Source organism: Cetorhinus maximus, chromosome 12 (genome assembly GCF_964194155.1).
Source record: "Cetorhinus maximus chromosome 12, sCetMax3.hap1.1, whole genome shotgun sequence".
In the NCBI taxonomy this organism is placed as follows: Eukaryota; Metazoa; Chordata; class Chondrichthyes; order Lamniformes; family Cetorhinidae; genus Cetorhinus; species Cetorhinus maximus.
The window spans coordinates 44,862,417-44,880,971 of NC_135890.1; the positions used below are offsets into that span (position 1 = coordinate 44,862,417).

Consider the following 18,555-nt stretch of genomic DNA (forward strand, 5'->3'; position numbering starts at 1 on the left):
TATATGCAGAAAACCATAAGTTAACAGAGGGGTCAGCATTACTAGATTCTGGCAACAAACTCCCATTCAACATTTAGCTGTAATTCAGATTTTGGCAATTACAAACTAATATGCTGCGTTAAAAGAGATTCAACACAGTTCTGTGATGTCAAGTCCCTGCTCAAGCATGCACTCAAGAATCTATTGGGGCAGTCTCTCACTTGCCCTATTTGTCAGAGCAACACCCTGCTGCTTGCACTGTGTGGGCACCCGATTAGGCTGTTTGCTATTGATATTCACTGCCAATATGACAACGCACTCATCCCTGGGATTTGGAATGGGGTCATCATGGAAAGAAAATGCAGGGGCAAGTTATTTCTAGGCCCACAATACCTAGTCAAACTGTCTTGCGAAATAAGTAAAAAAAACATAGTTGTGTCAATGTTGTCAAAAAAGTGATAAATGTTTTGAGTAATCTGGTAGGCAGAGTAATGAAGCAGAAAAAATTTGAGATGTTCAATATCCATTTGGATTCTGAGCAATGCCAAGTGAGCTGTCTTTCATTGCTCACTGTCTTTTGATATGTGAGATGTCTGTAGGCAGCTTACATTTTATTTATGTGTGTGTATATATGTATACATGTGTTTGTATGCAAATATGTACATACATGTATGTGTGTGCATGTATGCATATATTATATATACGTGTGTATGTGTATATTGTATGTATGTGTGTGTATATAAAAAAGACTTGCATCTATATGGTGCATTTCACAACCTCGGGATGTCCCAAAGCACTTTAAAGTCAGTGAAATATTTTTGAAATGCAGTCTCTGTTGTAATATAGGAAACATATATGAATGTATGTAGAATGTGTGTTTATGTGTGTATGTAACAAGTGTGTGTTTGTGTAGTATATAACATAAACTAACATTCTGGAGTTATTAAACTCCGCTAGTAGCGGGAGATATGCAGCTTGAACTGAGAGGAGTGAGAGAGAGAACAGCAGCAACAACATTGAAGAGGGGGGGAGAAGAATATCAATTAGTACTGATTAGTACACACAGAATGTGAATAATGCCAGCTTGATTTGAATATTAAGTTGGGAGGCTGGGGAGGCACTTTTTTAAAATTCATTCACGGGATGTGGGCTTCACTGGCTATGCCAGCATTTATTGCCCATCCCTAGTTGCTCTTGAGAAGGTGGTGGTGAGGTAAGCTGCCTTCTTGAACCACTGCAGTCCATGTGATGTAGGTATACCCACATGTGCCAGTACAAACTGCAGGGTAGGAGAAGATGAAACAATTGCTAATATGATTCAAGAAAAAATTGAGGAGTGCCAATGTTTTTAACACAACAAGGTTCCACAAACAACAATTAGATGAATGACACTTTTTTGGTGATGTAGGATGAGTAAGTAACATAGGCCAAGATCCTCCCTGTTGCCATTGGGTATTTGCATTTACCTGAACAGCAAACCACAGCCTGGGCCTTGGCTTAACGTTTCTTCAGAATGATGATGCCTGATCAATGCAACACACCCTCAGTAAGGTACTGATGCGTCTTCCTTTGTTTCTGGTAAAGTTCTGGGCCCAGATGTTCATGTGGATCGGGAAAAGCCAGCCTGTGCACTTTTGCATCTTCCAAAATGCATACCTGGCTCATGTGTGACTTTGCGTGGAGTTTTGTCTTTTCACACAGGGATTGAGTTTGTAACTTCATTTTGCGAGCTGCAATAGATTGCAAGGGGAGTGAATGCAGAGACGGGCCAGTTAGAAGGCCCATCTCAGTACTCCAACATAGCAGCTCAGCCACCAACATCATTTAAAGGCCCTCTAAACCTCACGACTCACCCCTCCACCCACACCGCCCCCTAACACCCCATGTTCCCTCAGATCGCCCATGCCATCCATGCTCCCTCAGGTCATCCATGCTATCCATGCCTCCTCAGATTGCCCATGCAACCTCCATGCCCCATGTATCCTCCATAGCCACTTATCCAGTATGCAATATATATAGTCCTCAATATCCGTGCAATAGCAATGGGAATTCTGTTAAATTGATTGGAAAAAAAAACTTCTAACAATCTAATAAAATCCTGAATTCAAAAACACCATCATTGATACTGGAAGGAAAAACAAAACTACTCTGGTGCAAAAAAAGGTACTCTTAGCTGCCTACTAGGTTTGTAAATAAACAAGAAAGCACATCAAAGACATATACTGTTATTACTGCCTCATAAAAGTTTAAATTGTTCTTGCATCAATTGACCACCTGCTGAGCTGAAGCCATTAGTAGCTTTTGAAACCCAGCCAAACATTCATAATGGTTCCAGCTGTCATAACGAAAGCTTCCAGCTACATTGTTTGAAACTGAGAGAATGAAATGGTGCCCCATTTCCATTTCATACCAAAGTGCCTGTCAATGAATGGTAGGGAGCAGGTGCAGATTTTCTTTTCAACTTTCAAAAGCAGGTTTGTTTAACAGCCAGAGCTGTCGGTCAATTTAAATCACAGCACAAATCATGACAGCAGAAGCTGACAGGACTTTGTTTTTACATTTTGAATGCATCATGGCACATGGAAAAGTACTGTAATGCATGACATTTGTTACACAATGCCAGTCAATCTAAGGGTCAACTTACCTTTGCAAGACAGATCCCTATGATGAATCACTGCATTAAAAATACCTCTACATTACAATATAACATCTAATTAGTGACATTTGAAGGTGTCAAAACATTTTATGCTTATCTTTCACAATGTTCCCTAGTCTTCAGCAGGCTTCCCCCAGTTGTCACAAACTCTCCAAGGAGGTGAATTTTTTTTAGGGCCTCTAAAACCCACACCAGCACATAAAAATAGTGTGTAGGAGAAAATGCAATTTTCCTGTGGTCCTCACAATGGGGATCCTGACCTTGGAAGGTGTGTATGTGTGTTTTGCACCCAAGGCCCTCCTGGCTGGGAAAGCACAGGAACATTGTTTTTCCAGCAAAAAACATTTCAGTCCTCTGTTTCACAATCTGATTGACCCATCCATTGGGAGAAGAAAACCCAGCCCCTGAAGTAGGACTTTAGTCATGACTTCCTGATTTAGAAGTGAAATTGCAACCAACTGAACCAAGCAGATACTTGAAACCTGGGGTTTGGTGGTCTGAGAAGAACACCACTATGTGCTGAAGAAGTGATTCTGTCATTGTGAAAAGAATAGAAACTGTTTTTAAAAATTTATCAGATTTAAAATGTGGGTTTGCCAATGCATATCCATAATAGTCCACAATTTCTCTGCAGAAAATGAAGGAAAATGCCACAATTCTATCCATAATCTTCAGCTATTTAAGTGATGAAATCCTGGATATACCTGTGTCTTAACTTATGACATGCTTGCGCCCCACTGCAATTTGAGTGTAATTCTATTTCAGAGGCCTGTTGTTTTTGATTTGTCAGCCTTTTTGGGACTACCATCCTTTGCTGAATTTTTAGTTTGGCGTGGAGGTACTTTCATGCTGGTTTTATATTAAAAATGTTAGAACTTGGTAAATCATTGGGTTTAGTGTTGCTTTCACATCAGTATTAAATTGCCCGTATATATTGGATTGAAAAATCAATAACATAAAAACGTAGGCATATAACTTTCCTTCAGTAATAATGGATCTATTACTAAAGGATTCTGGCCTGCAAAGAATGTGGTAAAACATATCTGGGCTAGGTTTAAGATCGAGTGAAACCTCTATTATTCATCAAAATGCAGCCTCTTTCCCTCCCCCTCTCCCTCTCTCCCCAAGTGCATATTGGAATTTGATAATAAGATGCCCAAAATGTTATTCAGACTTGTTTGGCACAGCAATACCCAAGACTATACAAATCATTAAAATTGAATTGACCCTTTCTTGGGCTGTGAGGTTGTTTTATGTCAGACAGAAAAAAAATGATCTTGATTGGCAGTGCAGTGAGACGGATATATCTGCAGCACTTGGCAGTTGGGTAGGACTGTCTTCATTACAACTGCTGTAAACTTTGTATGATTTGCAGTCCCCCGGCAAGATGCATCTGTGATACAAACAAGGCAAGATGAACAATATCAATTACCCTTGCCCCTTGAGGCACCAAGGTATCACATGGCAGGACACCATCTAGTGGGCCAGCTGGGAACTGATAAACTGATCTCAGACAGATGAGAGAAAAAGCCACATACCTCCCTAGGGGCTTGAATGTTTTGAAGTTGAGGTATCAACTGTTGAGCTACCAGATCCCCGTATGCATCGGTAATTTATTCTGCTACAATATGAAAGTCAAAAATATTTGTATTTCACACAAAGATTTGGTAACATCTGTTAACTTTTGATTAATTAAGCTAATTGTTAATTAGAACACACAAAGCAAAATCAACGTTGCTAAGCTTCATTATTTGTAGTGCTTATATTCTATAACTCACAATAATGAGTCGACAGCTTAAATGTGGGTTAACCTAACCTTTTCTTTCCTTTTGTTTTAGAAATAACTCTTTTCCTCCAATTAGACATTGGGACGACTGAAGCTGATGCCATCCCTCTCCCTGACAATAGTGTGGGATTAGGCAAGTCTGTTTGCAAGCTTGGTGTCACATTTGATCCTGAGATGAGCTTCTGATCTCATACTCATGCTATCTCTAAGATGCCCGTTTCTACCTCCACAACTTCACTTGACTTCACACCTGCCTTAGCTCATGTGTTACTGAAACCCTTATCCATGCCTTCCTTACCTCAAGACTTGACTATTTCAATATATTCCTGGTTTCCCACATTCTACCCTCCGTAAGCTTGGGGTCATCCAAAACTCTGCTGCTCGTACCTTGACTGGCAGCACCTCTAATCACCCCTGAGCTCGCTGACCTACATTGGCTCCCAGTCAAGCAAAGTCTTCATTTTTAAATTCTCATCCTTGTTTTCAAATCCCTTGCCCCTCTCTATCTCTCTATCAACCCCACAACCCACTGTGATATCTGCATTCCTCTAATTCTGGCCTCTTGTATTTCCAATTATAATTGCTCCATCATTGGTGGTCATGCCTTCATTTGCTTATAGGTCCCAAGCTTTGGAATTCCCTCCCTATATCCCCACCTCTCCACCTTTCTTACCTCTTTCAAAACACTTTTTACCTCTCGGCCAAGCTTTTGGTCATCTGATCTGATAACTCCTAATGTGGCTTGGTGCCACATTTTGTTTTACTCTCCTCCTGTGAACGCCTTGGGACCTTTCATTACATTAAAGTTATTAGATCAATATAGGCGATTGATGTTTTAAACATGGTAAAGCGTAAACCTTGAAATTCCGCATCATACAACCAGAAGGACATAGTTTTAGTTGTCAAAATCACTGCTGAGTTCTAAGAGGTATTTGCTTCAATCACAATAGAGGATGTGAGAAAGTACTTGAGCACTGGCAGTAGTTATAGTATTTTGATGGTTCATCACTTTCACATATGAACTAACAAAAGGAGGTGAAAAATTCACAAGCTGGTCAAGCCCACCTCTCCAGCAACTGTGCACACTATTGACCCATCTCATGAGAGACTGTGGGCTCCTGTTGGTGTGAGCAAATGTACATAAAAGTCACATTTTCTACTAATGATTGAAATTATGCCTTGAGGGTGCTTTATGATGATGGACAGAATACTTTTTAATTGTAATCAGATTTGAGAAGTTACCCTTTAGGTCAGAATGGCCCTACATAGAAAAAACAATTAGTTATTGCTTAAGGCAGGACATAAGATTTGAATATTTTCCTTATTTTGTTAAATAATTTGTAGTTATTTCATAGTTTCATTTTTTATAGGGATATGAAAAGATAGAATTCTGTTGGACCTGCTGTACTTAGAAAATGAGTTGATTCATTGAAATTTCAAAGAGTTATTTTGTAAGTTTTGAGTTTTTACAGGATTGCATGAGTGGCATTTGGTATTGTTCATGAGCATAAAGCTTTGGCAAAGCTCTTGGTCCACAATGGGAAAATTTGTTGAGAATGTTGAATTGCTATTGGGGAAAAAGTGCAAAGATTAAATTTTTCTCAATACGTTGGCTGTGATATTACCAGGCTGTTTGCAGCTCATTGATCCCTATGGCTAAAATGTGCAATCAGTCCTGTGGAAAAGACATCCTGATACCATGCTGAGTATTACATTGTTTAAAAGCAGTGTGCAGCAGTTTATTTATAACTCTTTACAGGGATGTGCTGAAAAGCACCTCCTGACATATTGGCATTGTATGTGTCAAAGATAGGTTATAATTAGATATGTGTTTCTATTTTGTTTCTACAGTGCTAAACATGTAAATTACATCATAGTAATTGTTATGTCATTTAAAAAAATAACGTGTGCTCACCAAGGGTGGCTCACTGGGTTAGTGCTGCTGCCTCACAGTTCCAGGGACCGGGGTTTGATTCTGACCTCGGGTGTCTGTCTGTGTGGAGTTGGCACCTTCTCCCTATATCTGTGTGGTTTCTGCTGGGTGCTCCGGTTTTCTCCCACTGTCCAAAGGTGTGCTGGTTAGGTGGTAAATTGTCCGCCAATGTGTGTGTCCTCGGTATTCCCTGCCTAGTGTCCATTGCCTGCTGGGATAGGCTCCGACTACCTGCGACCCTGAATTGGCTAAAGCGGTTCTGGAAAAGTGAGTGTGCTTATCAATTAATATTGCATAATGTGGTTGGCCTGGTAATTAGGTATAATGCAATAAAGCAAAATAAAATGAAAGGTTACAAATAACAAGGAGGATATTGAGAGGAATTTTTGCAAAAATTGGAATATGGCTATAGGACTCAAATCAATCAGAAAATTTAATGAGGAATAAGATAAACACAAGGGAAAATATTATTGGGGAAAAGCAGCATGACCAGTATGGACAAGGTGGTAGAACTTCTTACATTCTTTAAATTCAACAGAGAAATTCAATTCTCTTCTAATATTTAGTTTTCACCCTATGTTTCCTTTTCTTGCAGTACAGCCCTCTGTCTCATGCTTCCTTGTTTTCATTGCTGAGTGTTCACTCTGTGGATTAGTAGATCTAGCAGTTTTTTCCAGCAATGCATCATAGATAAGACTTGTTAGCTGTAGCTGTACCCAGCCCTATGTTTGGAGAAGCAACCATTTCAATGTGAATGGATATGGGTCTCCTCAGCATTGGGCTCATTGCCATGATTGCAAATCTGCCATTGGAAGATTTCCAAAAAAAAAACAGGCTATATTGTGCATAACAATGTATAGTCAGGATCTGAACTACAGGTATGATGGAGTCAATTTGACTTCCCCTGACTGCTGGAAATCAAGCAGCGTTGATGAGGGGAAATTAAATGGAGCGGAGGACTTAGCAACTCTTTCCCATTCCCATACGGCCAACGTCAATTTCAAATTTCAAGTGACAAGGACATCTTCCCCTAGCCAGCAGGGTCCTCTTAAAATACTGCACTCCAATAGCTGCATTTCTGAAAACTATCATAATTGTGTGTTCATATTAGTTTTTTTTGGTTTAAAGTAATAAGCTAGACATCCATTGTTTCTTTTACCTTGTGTTGCTGAGGGATATTAATGTGATTTGTTTATGTTCCATTATATCCTTTAGTAATAAAATGGTTCAGAGTATATTCGGATCTGATCTCCTGAGTGAGCATTAATTCTATCACAGAGGTTTGGCATATGTTAGAATGACAAGAAACATAGAGCTCCATAATTTTTAGATTATGATGCTGTAAACAATATTCTGTGATTTGTTGTTTGGTAGTACAGAACTTGAGTATTGTTGAAAAAAGAGTTTAATTGTTTGAAAGAGTTTAATTTAAGACTGTCAGTCGGGTTCAGAGTGTGGCGCATTTGCATGTATTGGATGCTACATATGTTAATACACAAGGCCCTGTTCTTTGTAGATGGAAAGAACATGTACACACATTGCGCCTGTTTCAACTAATCAAAATAAGTGACAGCCATTCACTGGTTCATTCCTCAGGGCAATGCCTTGAACAATCGGAGTCTAACTGCCTGCTTTAAATTTCAAACAATGCTTAACAGTTAACTGTCAGTTGCCATCAACTGGTGCATTCTGCATGGCAATGCCTCTACCAATCAGAGTCCACTTGTAAACCAATCAGCACTCTCTTCTCATACAATATAAGTTGTTGTTCCCTTTATATTTGGTATTCTTGTGAATTGTCCTGATGAGTGCAAGATGAAAAGTTTCAACAAAAATGTCTCTCTTTTTCACAATACTTTGTAAAGTTGTCTTATGATGCAACTGTTACTTCATGTTGCCAGGGATTTATTTTGACTGTTTTTTTGCATTTTGGTGAAGTTGTTCTACTTTCCTGTGTGAAGGTTGAATAAATATTTCTATGGGGTGAAGAGTTTTAAACATTTGCTAATAATAGTGGCTCTACAGTGACTGGAATTTGCTTTGGAATGTCTTCTGTGCTCATACATGGCAAGTTAGGAAGCCATATAGCAAAAGCAGGTCAACAGCTTCAAAACAAAGGTGACAATTGAAAATCAGGCCTCAGTTGTAGGTGGTAGGGTGGAATTTTAAACGCAGCAGAATCTGGTCTGGTGAGCAGTATGTACTTTTTAAAAAATTATCCTTTTGCGGGATGTGGGCCTCACTGGCTAGGCCAGCATTTGTTGCTCATCCCTAATAATCCCTTGAGAAGGTGATGGAGAGCAGCCTTCTTGAACTGCTGCAGTCCATCTGGTGTAACTCTTTCGAGTCATCAACAGTCACAGATTGTAACTCTTTCGAGTACATTCACAGTTCTTGGTTTCCGGGAGTGGGACATGAACCCACAACCTTCTGATTCAAAGGCGAGGGTGCTATGAACTGAGCCACAGCTGACACCTAGGTACACTCATTGTGGTGTTAGAAAGGCACCCAGATCGGGTTGTTTCCAATTCTAAGTGAGGCTTCTTCCCACAGCCAATGAGGTTCTAAATTACCTACGCTAATTATGATCCAATTACAAGCAAGCAATTTGGTTTGAGCAGGGAAGTCCCCACGAAGACAGGTGAAGAGGATCAGGAGGCTGAACAGACCATCCAGGCAGTTTTCTTTACTTTGTGGAGCCAGAAGGTGCAAGACAGCCTCCCTTGGCCCAGACACTCCTTCATTACAGCAAGACCTCCCCTCCCTCACGTTTATCTGTCTGCCCTGGAGTGCACTCCCCCCACCCCCTCCCTCTCCCCCCTCCTCCCACAGCCCCTGCCCTGATTTGCTGGGATCCGGCAGATGCTTCTAACCTGCTGCCTGCCCAGTCCATGTAGGAAATGGACCAACTATGGATAACTTGGTTTGGCTTCAAATTGACTTGGGTGAGCAAGACACTAACATAAACCTGTGACTTCCAGCCAGAAGGACAGCTAAAATCACTTCCCCATAGTTACTCCTTTAAAAATGTTTTCCTAAAATTACAGTAGAGCAGGCTATATAGGGTTTCTTCTTTATCTGAGGACATTGACTAGAGCAGAAACCATAAATAAGCAGATGGTTCCTGTAATAAACTTAAATTGTATAAGCAAACAAACCCTTCATATGCAGTCGAATTCAATTATAATAATCAATTTTGGTAATACTCCATTTGATTGTTATTTTGGGTTGATCATTATATAGACACCTCCAAATTTCAATGCGATAATGTGTTGCACTACCAGAGAGAGCAAAAAGACTGAACTGATGGATTTTATGTATAGAAAAAACCCAACACAATGCTGAAAGTAGGAAACATCGTAATAAGTAATCAAAAATGACTAAAGCTGTTGCAGCATAAATAATGTCTTCAGCTTTCCTCTGCTCTTTAGTTATTTCCAAAGTTCAAACAGAAGGCTGTCTAAGTGATAAAAATTTTCCCCAGTCCACATGACTGTTTTGGTCTTATTTTACTTATGATATCCATGAGGTCATTATAAATTTGAATGTGTCCCAGATTCGATAGCATATTGACTTCATCAAGTGACATTCCAGATGATAGTGCGATGTAATCGTGCACCAAAGGTGCACAAGCAATCTTTTCATTAAGCACTTGATCATCAGAGCTGTAAACCCGTATTGATAGAATCAGTCCACAATACATGTTTTTGATGCTGCTCCCAAAGCATTAATATCCATGTGTAGTGCATCCAGTAGGATTACATGCCCAGCAACATTCAGTACTGTCACCATGTCACCAGAACAGATGCTTTCAATTATTTTGCTGCAAGGGAAGTGTGTCTTGAAAGCTTGTATGATCCCCTGGTATGGTGACCGTGCAAAGTCTGTGCCGCCTGTGGATAGAAACAACACTTCTTTTATTGAAAAGGCTCAACTGTTGTTGGGCTGCAAAATGAGCATTTTTTTCCATTCTGACAATCAAGCTGTGGTGAAGTTGTTCAAGCGTTTCTATTGGTTCTGTGATCAAACTGTAAGTTGTGAACCCCATGACAACACAGAAGATTTGCAGATTTGATAATGACTACAGGATGGCACTTAGCTGTCCCAGGTATCAACATCAAGATTGTAACAGAACACCACTGTGACTGCCTCACATTTTTGCTCCTGACTGGAATGACCTTGTATATTAGTGTACTGGTTCAGCCAGCTCTCTGAATATCCCAGTTTTGTCACAAATGTAATTTTTTTTTCTTATCAAAGTCATGTATGGGGTCCAACAAAACCTCCGTAACATTAACGTCACATGCTTCTTCATTGCCAAGAGCCTTCTCGCATGAATTTTCTTGAATGCAATTATTATTCTGTGCTTTACAGAAAGATGTGAAATAAAGCTTTCCCATTATATTGCGAGAGTGTTTCTTTAACAAGCAGTGAGCCACTTGCAGTACATCATGTGATGAGGCATATTGTATCCAGTGTGTTCACAGCATCACTGTCACACCCAAGATTAAAAATTTAAGTTTTGGTTGTTCATCCAATCATTATTGTTCACAATCAGGTTAAAGAATGTGGATTGGGAGGTTTGAAAACATTTTTGACGGAATTCTCCACTAGTTAAAGATATTATCTTCAAACCCTGCAAAATTCTAGCTATGTAGGTGTAGTAGATAAGGATTTCCTAGATGTATTTTAAATTAGTAAAGGCTGATATTCAATCAGAAGAAAAAGCAGTTGACAAAGTTGCTTTTCTCTCCAAGGCTTCTAATTGCCTTGGAGACATTGTTTTGAATTGAGAATTTTGTGCCAGTATAACATAAAAGACTTCACAAATTGACCCTTGCAATCAGGTCATTATAACCTGGTTCAGACACACTAATATACATGAGAAAGAATTTTGACAAGTAAGGTTTGGTCCATAAGGCCAATTATTATAAACAGTTATCTTTAAAGGTGAATGTTCCTGTAATTATTTACATGATTTATCCTGGAATAAGGCAGAAACTTCATGGTTTACATTGATTTTAAATATACAGCTTCCAAATGGGATCACACTCCCTGGAAATGGTTAGCAAATTCTGCTACCTCAGTTCCACGGTGACAGACAATCTGCCCACTTAAAGTAGAACTTGATACAAGCCTAGGGAAAGCAGCTCCCACCTTTGGCCAATCCATGAAGTGCACATGCATTATCAAGCTGACCCTGAGGACCAAGCTCTTGGTTAATGAGGCCTGTGTTCTCAGCACCTTGTTGTATGGCTGTGAAACATGGATGACTTACAGCTAATCAAGAAAAGAGGCTCAACAGTTTCTGTCTCCACTGTGCTGCAGATTATGTGCATATCCTGGCAGGACAAAATCACAAATGGGGCAGTCTTCTTATAAGCAGAGCCTCCAAGTTTGTCTGTTGTCAACTAGAGGTAGCTTCGTTAGCTAAGGCACGTCTGCAGGATGGAAAACAATAGCATATCCAAGGACTTTCTGCATGGTGAGGGAATTGGAGCCAGGTGACTAGTTGGACGTCCAAATCTCCACTTCAAGCACACATACTTGTAAGTGTGACATGCAGGCCTTAAACATTGAATATGGTTCCAGGGCATCACTAGCTGATGACAGACAAAAATGGTGACACCTCATGTGGGCTGGGGTGTACCACCACAATGACTAATGGCTACAGCGCCTTGGCAACAGGTGCCAACGTTGAAAACAACAACCCACGATGACAACTGATAGCTTCATGTGCTACATTTGCGGCAGAACCTGCGTCTCAAGGTTTGGCCTCTACAGCCATCAGCAAAGGTGCGTCATATGAAGGCACCCCCATCTGAAATGGATTGGATTGCTGCGTGACTGTCATCTTTCATAGATGGAAGGATGTTGACATAAATGTAAAGAATTAATGTGTTTACAAGAGTCAGCAAAGACCAAGCTAATAATACAAGCTGTAGCGTAATAATTCAAATGAACCTGATGCTTTCAACATAGGTGTAGATAGGTGGAATTTTCCATTCCTGCCTGTAGCAGGAATCCTGGTGGGCAGGGGCACTTAATTTAGCGGGAGGCAAAAAACCTTAGCTCCCGACGACAGGATGAACTGTCTGAATTTTGTTCTCCCAACTTTCAAGGTTGGTTAAAGGTGGGTCGAGTTTCCCGACGAACAACGTGGATAACCCCATTTGTATTCATTAGCATCTCATGCATGCTAATTAAAAGGTCACCTCCCTGGAATTAAGTTCTCCCTCCAAATTAAGTTCCCCACTAGCAATAATTTAGAACATTCAGTTTTACAATTCTATGGAAGTAGTGCGTACCTGGTGAGTTTCACCTGTTCCATGACTTTGAGGTCACCTTACCCCCTCTTTGGGGACCCCCTGTAACTTCCCTCGAGTGCTGGTAGTAAATGCATCACCAAGGCTGGATATGGGAGGCAGACGAAGGCTGGAAGTGGGAAGTGGCGGGGTTGGTGGAAGGGTGGGGCAAAGGCTGGATGGGGGAGGCAGGCTTACAGGGGAAGGTCGGGGGGAAGAGTGTCTGGGGAAGTGAATGGGGGAGAGAGTTCCCGGGGAAGGGTGGAGGGAGAGAGTCTTAGAGGGTGGGGTCGGTGGTGTCGACCATGGGGTCCTGGTGGGGGTAAACTTAGGGTTGTTGGATTAGGAAGGAGCAGTCACAGTTGGAGGGGGTATTGGGTTCCGGTAGGGTGACAGGATCAAGGTTAAAGTCAGGCAGGTGTAGGTCTCATCGGGGGTGGGGAGGGGAGGTGACACGGGGGTGGACTAGACAGGTGGATAGGCCAACGAGAAGGGGTAGGGTCAGGGTTGGCATGGGAATGGTAACAGGTTTTGGAACTGAGGGGAGAGAAGGCATGTGAAGGTGGATTCTGATAAGGTCGAAGGTAATGGAGCATGGTCCAAATATGACGGAGGGGAGAGGAATGGTGATACTTGGTGGGTCAGGGGTGATGGGGCAAGTTGGTGGATGACGGGGAGGAGAGTAGAAGGTGGTGGCTTGGGTTTGAAAGGTAGTTTACACCATTTTCCAAATCTGACCTTGACCACACAGTTAGTCAGTCAGTGAGATCCCTCGAGATGGGAGGAGGGTCTTTTCGAGTGGGTGGAGTTCAAGGTCAGCACAAGTGGCCGACTAAAGGGACACTTTTAATAATTATAAGGCAGCTGGATGTCAAAGACGCTCACTTGTGTTCTCCTCTCTATGGTGAAGTCCACATTGTAGCAGGTTTGTTCCCGACTTACGGGTCTCATAACGTGGAGATCCCAGCAAGGTGTGGAGCTGCCATTCATTCTGTGCCATTTGCCATCAGCTGCAGTCAGGGGCAGGGATGAAGGAAGGGAAACAGGTGGATGCCCCCAGGGGGCACGGTTGGTGGACAGCAGCCAGCTTGTGATTCCAAAGCTCCATCCTCTGAGGTGAATGGTCATGGCTAACAAGGGCTCATAAGGTTAGTCTTTCTATGCTGCCAAGGCAATGGTCTCTCCTTAGAGTCTTGAGGGTGGTGGAGGCTAGCACAGTAGTGTCAGAGGGAGGCTTTTTTGCACATGGCTCTCATCACCCTGGTCAAAGAGAAATGTCTCCGTACGCAGTCATGTACGAACGGAAGGAACAAGCTTTGACTGACAATGGGCGTATCGCCGGCAGTGCTCTGACCCAGAGGTGAGTGAGAGGCAATGGCGGAGGTGCCCCCGTGTGTCCCGGGATGTAGTTGCTCACGTCTGCCAGTTTCTCCAGAATGAGCTGTGGCTGTAAGGACTCTGGAGGAGTAATGTGGAGCTCCTGGCCTGCATTGAGTGAATGGCAGTCCAGGTACCATTTAAAAGTGGCACCAGGACCTACGACCCTGAGGTAACGGCGGGTGGGCGACTTCCTGCCTGCCCTGCCACGAGATTTGCCTAGCTCCTCACGAATGCATAATTAATGAGCTGACCAGCAGAAGATTGGAGTGCTCAGCCATCCCGCTCAGCGGGAATCACGGCGACTTTCATGCCCGCCACTGGACTTAATCCCCACAATGGAAAATTCCACCTGATGTTTTTATGAGACAGGACATTTATTACAGGCAGCTCCGTGGACAAGAATGATTGTTTTGTGCAGAATTGGTTCATTTTTCAATGGGTTACTTATGTCAGAGATGTTAATTTTGGCTAAACGTTTTCAACTGGGGAAACCTCAGAGCGAGTCAACCAACTTCATAGAATTTCTGGAGAGTTTTGATTGTCTCAGCTACCCTCTTTATTTCAGCTATTTTTGACTCATCACTTTTTGATCTTTATGATTGGCAGTTTTCATTCCTGATTGCCTACCTGCTTGGTTGTGATTTGCTGCTGACCTGTGAATGTGAGATTTTAGCTAATGAGGTTTGAGTTTGACACAGAAATTTGCATGAATCACAATGTGATGGTGACGAGTGAGAGAGGAACTATGATGGATAATCAGAAAAATGGACAACACTAATGCAAAAGTCATTTTTTTTAGCCTGATATTGAATAATTCATAGTCCCACTATGGTGACACTTGCTCCAGCTGTGTGCAATTGAAACAAAAATATGATCTAGGGGCATTGAAAGATCAAGAAAAACATTAAATATTCTGTCAGAGGAATTTATGAAGCAAAACAAAACAAAAACACAGATATTTATTTTCTTTCTTTTTTTAATCTAACAGGGGAATTCCTGGAAAGAAATGTGGAGCAATTATTCTAACAGCAGAAGAATTGAACAATTGCCATGTAAGAACAAATTATTCATCATCTTCTAAATTAAATACTATATAATTATTACAGCAGAGGTGCCATCAAAGTTACCCATTAGAATTTAGACCTTTGTGTAACATAAACCTACTTCTATTAACTAATTAAGAGATTGTCTCTCATAAGCAGATCTCCATTTTTTATGTTCCTTCCAGTGACGATAACTATTAAATGTTAGCGGGCATTATGATTTATTTAGTAATGGGTGAACTCAGTAGATAATAGGCATTGGGAACTCAGACAAGCCTATGACTCATTGCAAGTATGGGCCATTGTTCCTTAATAGTCAATAATTTCCCCCTATTTTGAGGAATCTTCATCAAATGGGGATAAGAAGACACTATGCACATTGGAAACATACAAGAAGGATGACAGAACTGTGAAAGACTATTTATGAGCAGAGAAAAGAACTAGGAGCATAAATAGAACTTAAAAAATACATTTTCTTATACTCCACCTTTCAGCCCTTGTATAGAGGACACAATCCTCACAAATTTATTGTTTATGATAAGTGCAGACTCACTGTTCCATCATGTCTGAATGCTTGATGAAGTCAGCATGAAGAATTTTACGTTTGTGTTAGTGGTACGTTATTCCCAGTCCCTTTTTGATGTGCATTTTCTATAGATGTAGGTAAATAATCCTTTTTTTTGTTTAAAACTATGTTTTCGTGGGACTCCAGCAAATTTTCTTCGTCTCTTTTTTTTATTCACAAATTAAAGATGCAATTTAAACAAAGATATCAAGATGCCCACCAGCATTGCAGCATAAAATAATTAGCAAGTCCCAAAATATGATTATTAGTATGCCCATTAACTTGTATCAGGCACCATCTAATTGCCAGGTGAAAGATAGGGTCCAATTAATAATTTTGCACAGACATTGGTTTTCTCCCACCTGCTGATTGCAGTGGAGCCGAAATGGCTTAAAATATCATCAGTAGCCTTGCATTATGTCGGGAAATTACAATATGCAAAGAATAAGCCCATATAATTTGTGATTTATTCTAGTTATACAGATATCAAATTACATGGGGTCACATTGATTTCTCTCAAATTCAAAGCTCTTAATACCAGAGGAAATTCATAAATCTCATGCTCAGGCTTATAAACCATTAACTTTCATTTGAAAGTGCAAGATGACACAGAATGGGACTTCTGGTTTTCATTGGGAATAAAATTAGTATGAAATAAGCAGTATCAACAAGAAAAAACAGATGACTGAATATACCTGATCAACCTTAATATATAATTATTTAGATTCAATACATAATGTCTAGCTTTAAAGCTATTGTGTATATTTACATTGGGTAAGATTCAGGCTGCAAATTTAAATTGATTTCTACTGTGTTGTACATAGATCCTCATGTCTTTCTCATTGCTGAATTATCCTGGTTATAACATCCTCGAAACTTGCATTGAAACAGCAACTTTTGTATGATAGAATGTTGATTGGTTCAGTTATGTGTAAGACAGGCATTTCTTTTCTGAAAGAGTTGTGACTTCTAAGGAATAACTGATTTTGGAGTCATTTAAATGGATTAAATTGCTCAACTTTGGGAGGGTCGATTTTGAATTTTCAAGACCAGGCAGACCAGAATATTACCACAATAGTGAGAAATATAAAAACAAAAGAATCAATGTGTATATGAAATATTAACTTGTAAAAAAAAATCAATTTCATATAGAGCTTTCAACATTGACTGTTCCTTTTGAGTTGACTGTGTAAGTTCTACTGTAACTATGTTATATTGATATTATTTATTGACTTGTTTATTTATGCTTAAATGGCTAAATTGCTAAGTAGGGGCCCCTCCCACTGCTGGGACTGCCCGGTCCTTCTGAAAGCCAATGGACAATGACTTCTGGCCATGGCAGGGCCGGAAAATCCCGGCCATAGCCTGAAAGAAGATTTGATGTTGTGAGGCTTAATGCTTTTCACAGAAGTACTGAGGAAGCAGAGATTAATTCAAGTAGAGAATGAAATTAATCATTTTGTCTGTATGTTATCAGAGAGCTAAACAAGTAAATGCTTGAACCAATGCTTGTGAGAGATTCAAAGCAAAATTGTATATTTTTCAAAAGCCATAGCAGTCAGTGCTCTTACACTAATTACTTACTTTTTATTACTTGTGTATTTTCATACTTTTTGCTTACACTCATAGTTGTTGCATTGGGTTTTCCATAGACTTTTCATAAGGCCCTATTTACTGACCTGTACTTTAATCCTCAGCAGCATCAAAGTAATATTCTAGTAGTTTTAACGGTTTGAGCAGTAACTTTTTGATTGCTTCCTTTCACACTTGTTCTTTCCCTACTCCCCCAGGATGTTGTGGCCATGCAGTTTTGTGCCAACAAGTTAGATAAAAAAGATTTCTTTGGAAAGTCAGACCCGTTCCTCGTATTTTATAGAAGCAATGAGGATGGAACGTAAGTGATTATTAATTATTCTTTTTAACAGCAGATTGATTCTCATGGAAGTGGTGTTAACATCTTGTAATTAATTTTGCCTCAGAATTTGAAGGAAACTACTTCAGGGTGCCAATTTTTCCTTCTCAGCAGCTTGTTTATAACACTCAGTGATGAATGCAATACTTCCGTGAAAGTTGTATTTCTAAGGCTGTGTGGATAGAGGATGTGAATGCAGTATAATGGTTTAACCTGATCTGCAATTTTCTGATACAAAATATGGGAACAACAGGACAGGTTATAAGTCAACTTTATTCTGTTCCCCCTTTTTTTAAACCATTTTCCATTACCTTTCATTAATAATTAAAGAATGCTTTCACATAATGCTTCAGTGCATTACAAGTTGCTTCACATTTTATGATCATTTTCTCACAACAGATGTTTTAGTAATTGTGATTTATTACAATTGTTTTTTGGGGGTGAATGTTTTTCATTCATATATAATGAAGGGTCTATCTCCAAGCTGGAACCTTGTCATTGTTTAGAAAACAATTTAAATATGTTGGAGACTTTAACTGCAAAGTACATTCCAATTTGACTGCTTTGCATAATTCATACCAATTCCCCCCACCTCACCCCCACAAGTGCCATCTGTTACTTGTTTATGTTGTTCTTTTCAGAGTGCTTACCCTTGTCCTGCTATTATCACATTCTGCTTCCCCACCTTAATGCCACTATCAGCACCTTTTTTAGCCCTTACCACTACCATTAACACCCCTTTGTCCTTTTGTTCATGACATCTTTATCAATCTTTCCTTAGCCCCCACCTATCTCTGGCCTTCTATCCAGCTTCACCTGCTCCACCACCGCCCCCCCCCTCCCCCCTTCTTAAACAGTATAAATGTCACCACATTTCCACTTCTCTGCAGCTCTGAAGAAGAGTGATACAGACTGGAAACGTCAACTCTGTTTCTCTCTCCACGATGCTGTCAGACCTGCTGAGTTTTCCCAGCATTTTCTGTTTTTGTTTCAGAT

At 40.4% G+C, this 18,555-nt stretch overlaps 1 protein-coding gene across 3 annotated transcripts in view; it reads left to right on the top strand.

Moving 5' to 3' along the window:
• LOC144687411 (copine-8) overlaps window positions 1-18,555 on the top strand; it is a 548,041-nt gene that overhangs the window by 207,691 nt on the left and 321,795 nt on the right. For all 3 annotated transcript variants that reach the window (XM_078553528.1, XM_078553530.1, XM_078553527.1), the window contains exons 7-8: window positions 15,028-15,091; window positions 17,438-17,541. In XM_078553528.1, the coding sequence (XP_078409654.1) occupies window positions 15,028-15,091; window positions 17,438-17,541 (168 nt within the window). The remainder of the gene's footprint in view (window positions 1-15,027; window positions 15,092-17,437; window positions 17,542-18,555) is intronic.